Source organism: Trichechus manatus, unplaced genomic scaffold (genome assembly GCF_000243295.1).
Source record: "Trichechus manatus latirostris isolate Lorelei unplaced genomic scaffold, TriManLat1.0 scaffold00028, whole genome shotgun sequence".
Lineage (NCBI taxonomy): Eukaryota > Metazoa > Chordata > Mammalia > Sirenia > Trichechidae > Trichechus > Trichechus manatus.
This window is the reverse complement of record NW_004443964.1, coordinates 6,804,262-6,817,385: the sequence shown is the minus strand read 5'-3', so window position 1 is coordinate 6,817,385 and position 13,124 is coordinate 6,804,262. Positions and strand designations below refer to the sequence as shown.

The window sequence follows — 13,124 nt, the reverse complement described above, 5'->3', positions numbered from 1 at the left end:
GGGGCCGGGGGCGGGCGAGGGACGGGGCGCAAGCGAGTGGTGGAGCCGCGTACCTGGGCTGCGGCGCCGTCTAGCCCTGCGCCTGGCCGGTGTCGCAGGACTGGCGGGGTAGCCGAGCACTCGCTCTGGCGGAGGAAAAAGCTTCCCACAAGCCGCAAAGAGCCCAGCCTCCAACGACCCCTCCGACGAGGAGATCCTGGCTGGCGACCCCAGGTTTGCTGTAGTGTTTCCCTAAATCCGCAGGGCAAGGAGGGCGTCGAGCATACGGAGCTCAGAGGAAGCGACCGCGGATGCCCCCGCTGGGAAGGGTGCGTTTGGCCTCTTGCAGAGGCTGCGGGGGACAGTGAGGGGCCCAGGGTGAGTGAGGAAGGGGCTGCCGGGCCCCGCCGCGGCTCCCTCCTCGCCCCGACTCCCCCCGACGATTCCCCGCTCTAGGAGAGCGGCTTCAGCCGCGAGACAGAGCCAGAGGTCTTGGAAGCCGAGGCCCCGGTGCACTAGGCACAGCGCTCGGAGCCCCGTGAGGACCCTGGGCCTGGCCCTGATCCTCTGTTGCCCGGGCTCACCTTGGAGACCCGCTTGGGGCGGGAGAGGCATCCGGGTTTCTGCGGGTTCCCAACGGAGCAGTGGGAGCCAGAGGACGAGGCAGAGGAGGCGCTGGAGCGGGACCTGGAGCTGAGCCTCAGGCTCTGCCTGGAGGTGCCGCCTGTCCCTGATGCTGGGCGCAGGAGCCTGGGGGCTGGCCTGGAGGACACGGAGGACCTGGCCTGGTTGCAGTGAGCGTGTGGTTCCAAATCTGCCATCCCAAGAATCGAGGCCCCAGACCACATGTTCTCGTATTCCCCCCCGTTGTTGCTGGCTGTGGTAGAGCTGGTTCCCATTCATAACGACCCTGCGTACAACAGAACCAAACACTGCCTGGTCCATATCCCACCCAACACCCAATATTCATAAACTGTATACACCCCTATTGAGCTCTTAGAAGGGGTTGTGCCCCCACAAAGGGTTTTCTGGTGGAAGGGGCAGTTGAGGGATGAAATCCCTGTAACTGGTATGAAGCTTCCCTCTGGGTTAGAGGGGGCCTGGTCCTGCTTGTCACACCCCACTGTGGGTAACTTACTCAACAGCCCAGCCCCTGTTTTATGGACAAGGCTCAGAGAGGTTAAATGAGCTGCCCTTGATGTCCTGCAGCCAGTGGCAGAGCTAACCCAGACCTCCTCCACCCCCCAACTTCACCCTGCTGTCCCCCCAGACTGGTGTCCGACAGTTCCGTGCTGCTGTGCCTCAAGAAGAGGTTTCATCTGGATCGAATCTATGTCTGGGGTCCCTGGGGAGGGGAAGGGGCCGGAGGTGGCCTTTCCCCTGGGGACAGAGGGCTCTCCACACCACTGAAGCCCCTCCTCTTCCCCTGGGTGGGTGGTGGACCCTCTCTGCGGACCATGGAGTGGGACCAGGGTGGCAGGGCTGGGGCATATCGGAGCCCCACCTCATTTTCCATTTGCATTCCCCTGCTGTGATGAGGCCTCTGCCTTCCTCCTCAGACCTTTGGGGGGCCCCTGCTGCTCGCTCTGAACCCCCGCCGGCCCCTGCCTCTCTTCACGCCTGAGGTCCTGGCCAGCTACCACCCTGGAAAGGCCCCCAACACCACCCCGTATGTGACCTTTCCCCGCAGACCCTCGCTCACCGCCTGGGTTGCTGGGCCCCAACATGTCCCATTGACCGACATCCCGGGACCCTTGGGGTACGTCCTGCCTACACCTAGAGCTGGCAGAGGGCCCCAGATGCCCAGCTCTGGCACCTTCTCATCTGCCTGTTCTCCCCGCAGACACATCTTTGCTATTGCAGAAGCAGCCCACGACCCGTCTCAGAGGGCCAGGCAGGAAGCGTGCATCCTCAAGTGAGTGCGGCTGCCTCCCTGGCCCTGTACCTGCAATGGGCTTGAACACCTGGCATGGGTGCCCACAGGCCACACTGTGGGACAGGCAAGGAGGGGACCTGAGGTCTGCATTCAAAAGTGCTGGACTGGTTTGCTGGAGGGTGGCAGCTCTGGGCTGCATAAGAGCTAAAGTTGCCACGTGTGCCCCTGGAACGTGGCATCTTGGGACCTTTTTTCTGTTGGGCCCCCAGGCCCCCAGCCTATCTTTCCATATTACTGGGGGCCTCCTCCAGGGTCGGTATCACTTCCAGGTGGGCACATCCCTGCTTCCCAGGCTCAATGAGGTGGTATGTTGGGCCCCTTCCTGGAGACCCTACCAGTTTCGGCCCTAATCCTCAGCCTCTCGCTCCTGCAGTGGGCACAGCGGCTCAGGGAAGAAGACCAAAGCTACCAGACAGATTATGCAGTTCCTGAGCAGCCTGGAGCAGATGAGGGCCTGAGGGTGCCAGGTGAGGGCAGGCTGGGGGTGCCTCCTGGGCTGTGCAGAGCCATTTCCCTGGGATCCGGGGGGAGCTGTTCTTTGAGTCAGGAGGAGGATGCTCTTTAGGCCTCTGGCTTCTGGGGGGCAGGGTAGAGTGGGGCTCTCCTGATGAGACTGACCTCCTTCGCAGACCCAGAACAGCCCCCCAGGCATAGAGTGCTCTCAGCTGGGATGGCCGATTCGGTGTACCATGGCTGCTCCCAGGGGTACACGAATGACCCCACACACAGCTGGAGGACGTGCTGCCCATGCTCAGCAGCTTCGGCCACGCCAAGACCGTCCTCAATGCCAACCCAGCCACTTTGGCCAGGTCTCATGCATCTTCATGCAGCAGTGAGTGGCGGGGGTCCAGGTGGGCACAGGGGCACCCATGGTCACTTGGCTCAGCTGGGAACCTTAGGCTGCTGCCCCTGGGGCCAGGCCATGGTGGGTCCCCTTCTGAGTGGGGCCCCTGGGTGGCACACAGCCCGGGCACCCCCCACCCCGTCTCCTGTGCCCACAGCGTGGTCATCGTAGGTGCGTCCTGTCACATTATCTGCTTGAGACCTCAAGGGTGGCGTTTCAGGTAGGACCCACGCTACTTCCCACCCCCTTCCAGCTCCCAAAGTGAGAAAAAGAGAGGGCCCACTGTAGGGGGTCCTGGCCCCTAAGCCCCCAGGCCTGCCTTCCCCGGGCCTTGTCCTTGCTCCCCTAGGGTGCAAGGCGAGGCCACTGTTCCCGCTAAGCCAGCCCTTCTTCCCAAGGCCCAGGCTGAGCAGAGCTTCCATGTCTTTTATGAGCTGCTGGCGGGGCTGGACCCCCAGGAGCGGGAGCAGCTCTCCCTGCAGGAACCAGAGACTTACTACTACCTCAACCACATGGGTGGGTCGACACGGAGAGGGGCTGGGCTCCCGGCCCTGGAGAAGCCAGAGAAGGGTGGCCCTGCCCCTCACCCTGCTGTGCTCTGCAGGGCCGGGCCTGCAGGCTCCTGGGCAAGGAGGATGCCCAGGACTTCGAGGGGCTGGTGAAGGCCCTGCAGGCTCTGGGCTTGTGCCCCGAGGAGCTGCCCACAGTCTGGGCCATGCTGGCCACCATCCTGCAGCTGGGCAACATCTGCTTCTCCTCTTCAGAGGTGGGCGCCCCTGTGGACAGGGCCAGGGGGGTGCTGGCTCGGCAGTGGCTTGTTAGTTAGAGCAGTATGATGATGCCAAACCCTTGTGTATCAGGAGCAGATGAGGGATTGCGCCCTGGGCTGCTCGGGGCCTCAGGACTGCCCTGGACAGCAGGCAGGTCCCCATTGTAGAGATGGGAAAACTGAGACCTGGATCTTCCAACTCTATCCCCACACCTGTCGCACTAAGTACCAGGTGCCGTGTAAATCATTTTACCTGTGTTTTCTATTTGTCAAGACAGCACTGTAACACGAGCGTTGTTGCTTTGCCTGTAGTGATAAAGACATGGGGCTCAGGAAGGGAAAGAGGCTTTCAAAGCCGACTAGCTAGTAAAGAGATGAAGTCAGGACTCACACTCAGACTCCAGGGCTCACCAGAGAGAAGCCTCCAGGGTTCCTGGGCCCCACCTGGCAGCATGGGTACCAGAGAAAGAAGCAGGGCCCCTGCTTGGAGATAAAGTCCAGGCTCTTACCTGCCTGGTCTCACCTGGCGCTGTTGCCCTTACCCCTTCTCTGCCCAGCAGGAGTCCCAGGAAGTGGCTGCCGTGTCCAACTGGGCAGAGATCCACATGGCATCTCGGCCGCTGCGGGTGCCGCCTGACCACCTAGAGCGCACTGTCACCCAGAGGGTCCTGCTGAGCCTGAGGGTACGGGCAGGCGGGCCAACCCAGACACCCGCGGGCTTGGTGAGCACCCATGTGTGCCACGAGCTGTACACACCCACACACGGCTGCTCTGCCCTCCAGGTGACGCCCTGTGGCCGGGTCTCGCGATCCCTGCCCACAGAGAGTGCCATTGATGCCAGGTGGCGGTCAGCCTGGGGACAGGAGGAGTGAGCAGAGCCCTGGTGCTGTGCTCCCTGCGGCGGCTCACTCACAGTGCCCATAGGGACACCCTGGCCAAGGCCCTGTACTCGCGGCTCTTTGACTGGCTCCTGAAAAGGACCCACGTGCAGCTGGCACCACCCAGGGAGGGAGGCAGCATGGGCACCATCACTGTGGTGGACGTCTACGGCTTTGAGGTCACCCCTGGCCTGGGCCCAGAGACCTGGCTGGGTGGCACAGGACGGGGGACCCTCCTCATGCTGGTGTATTTTGGGGGACCCCAGAAGCTCCAGCTCTCCTTGTGGGGACACTTGTGGCCACTTGCCTCTCTGGGGTGATGGCTGGGCTGAGTTGGCGCCAGGGTTGGGGACGGGGGGAGGGTGGTACAGAGACGGAGAGGAAAGAAGCAGGCCCCCCCAGGGACTGTGCAGTCTAGGTGAGGAGCCAGCCTGTCAGAGAACGTGGCATTCCCCCCGTTACCTCCAGCTGCGGGTTGCCGAGAGGAGAATGTTCCCAGCCTATGTACGCCTATGTTCATTTCCAAGCAGGGCCCCTGCTTCCTCCTCTGGTACCAGGGCTGGCCAGCCTGGGGTCCGGGAGCACTAGAGCCTTCTCTGGTGAGGGCAGGAGCCCACCCTGAGCCCCCGCCTCAGCCCCTGATGTCCTCCCTGGCACAGCAGGTGAGAGAGAGCAGGGGCCCTGGACGCCCCAAAGCTTCCGGGCCACAGTCCTGCCACTCACCAGCTGTGTGGCATTGGGCGAGTTAATTAACCTCTCTGCAGTCCGGTGCTCCCATCTGTAAAGTGGGATCATACCAGGACCTACCTCCTGGGTGGCGGAAGGCTGAAAGGAGATGGACCAGGAGACAGCTGAGCACCTCTCTGCCCTGCTGTGTCTATCCTGACACGGGCTCCGGGCAGCCCTGCCCTGCAGAGATTCCAGGAGCCTCAAAGGCAGCAGAAGACAGGATGGGTCCCCCACAGCCCTGCCTCCCGCGCACTGCTAGGAGAGGGAGGAGGGAGAATGCCCCAAATCTCTTGAGTGCTTGTAGGCTCTTCCCCACTTTCCAAAAGGTGGCGCCTCCTCAGGGGAGGGAGGATGGCCTGGAAGTGGCCCCTGGGTGGGCACTGTCCACCATCTCCTGCCCCGTTCTGCTCTTCACAGTGTGTCCTCAGTGATCATGAGCCCTCCCTGAGGAGGGAGGTGACTGTGGCAAGTGTGTCGTGTGTGTGTGTCTGTGTGTCTGTGTGTGCGCGCGCACACGCATGCATTTTAGAGGCATCAAAACTCTCTGTACAAAGCTGCCTGAAGCAGGGGCTCATGGGGCTTACCCAGAAAGTGCTGGGAGGACCAAAGGAAAGATCTGTAATCCCTAGGGGAGGAATGCCAGAAGGCTTCCTGGAGGAGGCGGTCTGGAGTCCTGCTTATGAGGATGAGGTAGTAGGAAAAGGGGCCTTCCAGACCACAGGATGCCCGTGACCAGAGGCCCGAAGGCTCACAATTGTGCTGAAGCAGAGGCAGGGTGTGGGCTGCAAGAAGGAGGCCCGAAGTGTGGCCAGTGCAGGGCGGGGGCCTTGACCCTGTTGGTTGCAGCACCTGCCCTGGGAACGACCCCTCCCTGAGCCTGCAGGAGGAGAATGGGGCAGCCCCTATAGGAGGGGAACGAAGGGCACCAGGCCTGTGTGCCTGTCCTCCAGCCCTGCCCTGGATCCCTGCCTCACTGGCATGCTCACCTCACTGCCTATGTGCCCCCAGATGCTGCAGGTGAACAGCCTGGAGCAGCTGTGCAGCAACCTGGAGAGCGAGCGCCTGCAGCACTTCTCCAGCCAGACACTGCTGGCTCAGGAGAAGGTACGGGGGGCTGGATGGCATGGATGTGGGTGGGGGACGCCCTGGTGCTGCCCAGAGCAGAGGCCGTCCTTGGTTAAGAGAGCACTGAACTGAGAGCTCTTTCTCGAAGACCCCTTGCTGTGGGTATCCTTCTGAACCTCAGTTTGCTCATCTGTAAAATGGGAGCATCCTCCCTGCTCTGGCTCAGTCGCGGGCCCCACGAATGTGGACGGCTCTGTCAAGGCCAAGTGCTGGCTGTCCCAGGAGGAGTGTCGGCAGGAGTTGCTGTCCTGGGTGCCCGTCCCCCAGACTCCACGGGAGTCCTCCCTGGACCTCTTCGCAGGCCAGCCGTACAGCCTCCTGACTAAGCTGGATGCCCAGACGTGGCTGCCCCAGGTGAGGGCCGGGGCAATGACCCCCCAAGTGGTGGGGAGAGGATGGCCAGCAGGGCCTCCCAGGGTGGCTGCAAGGTTATAGGACCCAGAGACCCTGCCCACAGCCCCTCAGCCCAGCCCGGGAAGGCAGCGGCCCAGGGGAGAGAACCCTGGGCTCCTGCAGACCTGATTCAAAGCCTGTCTCTGGATGATTGTGGGCAAGATACCTGGCATCTCTGGCTGCAGATGGGGGACAGTGAGACAGTGGTACCTGATGGGCAGGGTGGTCCTAGAGCGGATGCCTTCTCATTGTGGTCAGGCGCCACTCGGGCCTCTAGCCAGTAGGGGGCAGCAGACTCAGGACCGTGGTGCATCCATTCCATCTGCCCCTCTATCTAAATGGCTCCCTCAGTTACTCTGTAGCCTCTCCTTACTTTATATGTTTAGAGCGCTCATGTCCATGTGCAATTACTTTGTACATTTATTCACTCTTTCCCCTGAGCTACACGGGGCTCCATTAGGGCTGCATCCTTGTCTGAGAGGGTCACACTCTATCCGGGGCGCCTGCCACATGTTAAGGATTCACTGGATACGTATTGGATGAATGAATGAATGAGTGAATGAATGAATGTGTGCCAGGACTGTGCTAGGGATAAAAGGGTGAGCAAAAGTAGACCCAGCCCCTCCCCTCTCAGAGCTCAGGATATAGGAGGAGAGAGAGATTAATAAATCACAGAAACAAATAGAAAATCACATGTGGTGTGGGGTGGGTGGGTGGGGGCGTGGGGCTTGGGCCTCCCGTGGGAGCTGAGGCTGAGCTTCTGCTCTGTTGAGACCAAGCAAAGCAGGAGTTTCTCTATAAACTAAATATACCATGACCCCGAATATAAGGTGACCCCCAATTTTTTCAATTAAACCAAAAAAACCAAACCCGTTGCCATTGCGTCGATTCCAGCTCATAGCAACCCTACAATTAGAGGCTGAAAATGATAGGATTTTGACCAGAGGGTATCAAACATGTGTAATGACGATATTTCATTTATTAATATAGTTAAAAAAAAAAAAGGTGGTCATCGAGTCATCTCCCACTCATGGTGACCCCACGTGTGTCAGAGTAGAACTGTGCTCCATAGGGTTTTCATGGCTGATTTTTTGTAAGTAGATTGCCAGGCCTTTCTTCCAAGGCACCTCTAGGTGGACTCAAACCTCCAACTGTTCAGTTAACAACCAAGTGCATTAACCCTGGGTTTGCACCACCCAGGGACTCCATTAATTTAGTTACTCATACACATATGAAATCCCTTCTGGATAACACAATGTGTTAATTTGTAAATCACTGCTTTTCCTAGCCTCACAGTTCATAAAATTTCACTAAAACGTTTCCACAGACATCCTTGATGTACCAGAGACACTTTTTGAGTCATCCAACGTGGTTTTCCAGGGATCAGCACCATCACTTAAGTCTAAGTTATTTGAAATGTAGGGCTGTTTGAGTCCATGCTGGGTGCTGCGCCAAGCCACAAGTTCCCATAGTTAACACTGGGGCAGGTTGCTTCCCTTGTGCATTTTGTTATTATACCCATTGCCCTCGAGTCAATTCTGACTCTCGCGATCCTACAGGACAGAGTAGAACTGCCCCATAGGGTTTCCAAGGAGTGGCTGGTGGCTTCAAATAACCTCTTATTGGATTGCTTTTAAAAAGTGATCTTTTGAAACACTTGTTTATAAACACTAGAAATAACTGCTAAATCTAAAAGTCCCCCCGCCGCCACCTTCTTCGTTTTTACTGTGGTAAATATGTATGTAACAAAACATTTGCCATTTCAATAATCTTCACACGTACAATTCAGTGACATTAATTAATGTTCATCATGTTGTACAACCATCACCCTTACTTGTTTCCAAATTTTTCCATCACCTTAACATCCCCCCTCCCTGGTGGCGCAGCACAAATGAAAGGTCAGTGGTTCGAACCCACCAGCTGCTCCACGGGAGAAAGATGTGGCAGTCTCTTCTGTACAACCTTGGAAACCCTATGGGGCAGTTCTACTTTGTCCTGTAGGGTCATTATGAGTCGGAATTGACTCGCTGGCTACAGGTTTCCCTTCTTTTATACAATTTTTATCAGGGGTCCTCTATAAGCCACCCAATCTAGTATTGACTGAGGTGGTTTCTGTGTCTGAGGCTGCTGTGTCTTTCTCAAATAGTGTGTGGTTGTTCGAAATAAAGCCACTGAGGAAGACTGCACACCCCTTTTAAGGACTCAAATACAGAGTGACTCTTCCTCTCTGAGGAATAACTCTTTTGAGAAAAAACAGAAACACCTCACCTTACGTTAAAGTATATACGGTACCTGGGGCCCCTGGGAGGGAAGCCCAGTCCAGCTAGGGAACATGGAGTGCGGAGGCCTGAGGGAAGCTGTCCATCCTATCAGGCCACGGACCACACCTTCCTCCAGAAGTGCCACTATCACCATGGTGACCACCCGACCCCAAGCCCCAGCTGCCCCTGCCCATCTTCACTGTGCAGCATTACGCTGGGACTGTCACATACCAGGTATCTGTCACCTCAGGGAGAATCAGTGAAGGGGTGATGTGACCCTGCTCTTCCCTCCTCAAGCAGAGTCACCTGAACAGGTGAGAGGAGTGGGTGAGGGGAGGCCCCTTCCAAGGCTTGGCTATTTGTCCCTACCTGGTGGCCCTACCCGGTTCCGACCATGATTTCCTGCATTCTGGGTGAGTGGGGGAAGGGGAGTTGAGGTCTTGGGACCCTCCACCCAAGAGGGGCAGAGCACAAGCATGGGACCTGGTTCTGATAACCTCGAGCAGTTTACTTCACCTACTGAGCCTCCACTGTCTCATTTGTGAAATGAAAACTACCTTGCAGTGTTGTTGTGAAGGATAAATGCAATAACATGCAAATGGCCTGGTGCGTGGCTGGCACATAGTAGGTGCTTACTGAATAGACTTTCCTTCCCCCCTCTTGAGTTCTGTGTCTACTGGGGAGGCTGGGTACATACCCCCAGAGGAGAACTGCTGAGGGGAGGATCCCGGTATAAAGGGTAGAAATCTGTGACTGGTTTGAGGTGGGGTCAGTCAGGTCAGGCTCCCTGGAAGAGGTGGTACACTCTAGCTGTAGAACAAAAACTACAACTACCCAGGAGTTCCCTGAACAAGGCAGGAGTTTGAATAAAGACAACTATGAAATTGTATTGAAAGTCACAAAAGCTGATTTAAAAATGGAGACAAAGCACCTTCTGGTTGGGAGCCTTAATATTGTCAGTTCTTTCCCAGTTAATCTAGAAAAGTAATAGAATTCCAATCAATACCCCAGTGGTAATTTTATGGGAGGAGGGGGAATGGGTTTTGACGACATTATTCTGAAGTTGTATCTGGAGAAGAAATGCATCAGAATACTCAATAAAATACTGAAAAATCAGAAGATTAAGGAGGAATTTGCACTACCAGATATTAAAACATATTTTCAAGCTCCAGTAATTAGAAAAGTATGGCATTGACAAGGAATGGGCTGATCAGTGGAATGAAATTGAAGATCCAATAACAGACCCACAGGTATATAGAGGGATGGAATACATGACAAAGGTGGCCTTCGAACCGGTGGGAAAGGATGGACTATTGGACAAAGGCGCGGCCTCCAAACCCAGTCTTCTTTTCTTGGCTCTCCCCCTCCTCCCCACATCATCTCTTGCAGGTTCACAAGTTCTTAAACAGAAATCAAGATTATCTTGACCCTGCCGTGGTGGAAATGCTTAACCAGAGCCAGCTCCAGGTGGCCTGCCAGCCTTCCTGGGCCCCCAACCACTCTACACCCTGTCTGCTGACTGTCCTCCTCCCCTGGACACTCTTGCCCTTGCCCAAGGGGCTCACCCGCAAGTCCCTGGCACTTCGGACCAGCTCCCAGGGCCAGTGGGGGTGGGGGGCAGGCCGGACTATGGGCCCACCCCCTCTAATCCACAGCTGGTAAGCAGCCTGTTTTAGGAAGCAGAGCCCCAGGCTAGGGGAGGGCGCGGCAAACCCACACTGGCCTCTCGCTTCCAGCAGTCGCCGGGAGACCTCACAGCCCAGCTGCGCAGGTGAGAATAGTGCCCCCCACCCAAGCCCAGGCAGTTGGATGGGGGGGCTGGCCTGTGCCCACGTGACCCCTCCCTTCCACCCACCAGGAGCCATGTCTATTTCATCCAATGCCTCAACCCCAACCCCGGAAAGGTGAGCTTCCCAGCACCTGACCCCAGGTTGGGGCGGGCCCTGCTCCTTTCCCAGAGCCTCCACCTCTGCCCTGCCCTTGTCTCCCCCCTCACCCCTCCTTTGTGTCCTGCCCTGCATCCCCACAGCCATAAGCCCTTGAACCCAACCCTGACTCCCACTCTCCTTGGCCCTGTCCCCACCGCCCAGCTTCCAGGCCTCTTTGACGTAGGACACGTGGCTGAGCAGCTGCGCCAGGCAGGCACCCTGGAGGCCATACGTACCAAAGCACTAACTTCCCTGTGCGTGTGCCCTTCAAGGCCCTCCTGGCCAGGTAGGGACCGAGGACAGGGCGGCCCAGGCACCTCGGGGTCAGGACTGACAAGGAGGCCCCCTGCAGCAACCACAGAGCCTGGGGTTCCTTCAGGTGGACATGGACCCTGGGCCTGGCCTCCAGTCCTCCTCCCATCACCCAGCACCCCCTGCTCCCTGGTTTCAGTCCTCTTTCTCTCCACCTCTCTCTCCTTTCACTGTTCATCACCCCCTTGCTCCCACAAGCATTTATTTAGCGCCCACCGTGTTTCGGGGTGTGCTAGGCATTGAGGAGACTGCAGTGAACAAACCTGAAGCCAGGTTCCCCATCTTCCCATTTCTCTGCCCCCTCTCCTGGCACTGTGTTCTCACAACCCATCTCTTCCTCTGAGCCCCAGGAGGGCAGGAGCCTCGCCTGCTGAGGGCCCTGCACATGTAGGCACTTAAAACCCACTGTTGAGTGACTTAAAAAAAACCCATTGATGTTGAGTCAATTCCGACCCATAGCAACCCTGCAGGACAGAATAGAACTGCCACATAGGGTTTCCAAGGCTGTGATCTTTATGGAAGCAGATTGCCCCATCTTTTTGCCGAAGAGTGGCTGGTGGGTTTGAACTGCCGATCTTAAGGTTAGCAGCCAAGTGCTTAACCATTGCGCCACCAGGGCTCCTCGTTGAGTGACTTAGAGAATGCATAACCGCCAGAGGCTCAGAGTATCAAACTGCCAGCGTGACCTCCGCCCTCCCTCCCTGGGCAGGTTCTGGTCCCTGGGCCCAGAGGGGCAGGGAGAGCCCTCTGAGCGGGAAAGGTGCAGCGCCATCCTGAGCCAGGTGCTGGGAGCTGAGTCGCCCCTCTATCACCTGGGAGGCACCAAGGTGGGTGCATGTGTCCATGTGTGATGGGGACACACAGGTGGACAGGAGACAAACATTCTGAAACAAACTGGGACCAACTCTGGCCTCGGCAGGCGCCTCCTGGGTTGTGGGGAGGTGGGAGAAGGTGGGCGGAGGCACCCCCATTGCGCTCTGCCCACAGGTTCTGCTGCGGGAGCAGGGCTGGCAGCAGCTGGAGCAGCACCGGACCGAGCAACACGCCCAGGACCTGCTCACCCTGCACTGTGGCCTTCATGTTTGCATCTCCCGCCAGCGCCTCCGCCTCCTGCCCCGGATACAGGCTCGCATGCGTGGGCTCCAGGCCAGGTCCACAGGCGCAGGAAGGAGCCTTGGGTTCAAGGGGGTGGGGTGAGGCTGGGGCTTCTCCTGAAGGTGGTGGGGCAGGGTCGGGGAGATGTGAGGTGTCAGAGCAAGCCCCCGTGCCCACCTCATGAGCGCTCGACCTCTCCTTGACAGCATCCCTGCCCATACCCATGTGGCCTCTGCTTGCACACCCCCAGTCACAAGAAGCTCATTACCTGTCCAGGCTGCCCAAACCTGCAATCTTGATTCCTTGAATGCTCTCTTTTCTAGTCTGTTCTCCACTCTACAGCAAGAACGATTTTTTAAAAGCATGAATCAGGTTGTGTAACTGGCCTGGCCTATAAGGCTCTGTCTACCTCTCCAACTCCCATGTAAGCCAGACTTTTTCCACCCCAGCTTCCTTTGAACTTCTATCAGTTCCTCAGACCCACTATGCTCCCTCATGTTTTCTGGTCTTTCAACATGTGGTTCCCCCTGCCTGTGAGGCTCCTCTGCCCCTCTCCACCCAATCGACTCCTACTCACTCTTCACGGCTTATCTTCACGCCTTCATCCAAAACTGTTGGTTTGACCATCTCCTCCATCTACCCTGGGTCAGACACTGGTGACAGGGATGAAGAAGGCAGAGATGGTGCCTCCCAGGCTAGCTGGGGAGTCAGATTCGGACCTTTCAAATTAGTAGAACTTATACTATATCATATTTTTATGTAAATACTGTGCTTGTTCTACGTGTATTTTGCCAACTGCACCCACCCTGCTGCGAGGTATTTTTGTAAGCACTCTATACTAATTTTTTAAAAAGTTTAATTATTAACACATTTAT

At 57.2% G+C, this 13,124-nt stretch overlaps 1 protein-coding gene across 1 annotated transcript in view; it reads left to right on the top strand.

Moving 5' to 3' along the window:
* Window positions 1-13,124, top strand: part of MYO15B (myosin XVB) — a 31,936-nt gene that overhangs the window by 1,226 nt on the left and 17,586 nt on the right. The window contains 24 exon segments of the mRNA XM_023729422.1: window positions 34-311; window positions 314-773; window positions 1,250-1,313; window positions 1,539-1,648; window positions 1,823-1,897; window positions 2,274-2,382; window positions 2,645-2,705; window positions 2,708-2,779; window positions 2,939-2,979; window positions 3,364-3,525; window positions 4,086-4,193; window positions 4,311-4,369; window positions 4,453-4,585; window positions 6,144-6,239; window positions 6,483-6,614; window positions 9,027-9,081; window positions 9,084-9,148; window positions 10,304-10,381; window positions 10,570-10,685; window positions 10,773-10,818; window positions 11,005-11,077; window positions 11,080-11,128; window positions 11,864-11,981; window positions 12,142-12,305. Coding sequence (XP_023585190.1) covers window positions 34-311; window positions 314-773; window positions 1,250-1,313; window positions 1,539-1,648; window positions 1,823-1,897; window positions 2,274-2,382; window positions 2,645-2,705; window positions 2,708-2,779; window positions 2,939-2,979; window positions 3,364-3,525; window positions 4,086-4,193; window positions 4,311-4,369; window positions 4,453-4,585; window positions 6,144-6,239; window positions 6,483-6,614; window positions 9,027-9,081; window positions 9,084-9,148; window positions 10,304-10,381; window positions 10,570-10,685; window positions 10,773-10,818; window positions 11,005-11,077; window positions 11,080-11,128; window positions 11,864-11,981; window positions 12,142-12,305 — 2,724 coding nt within the window.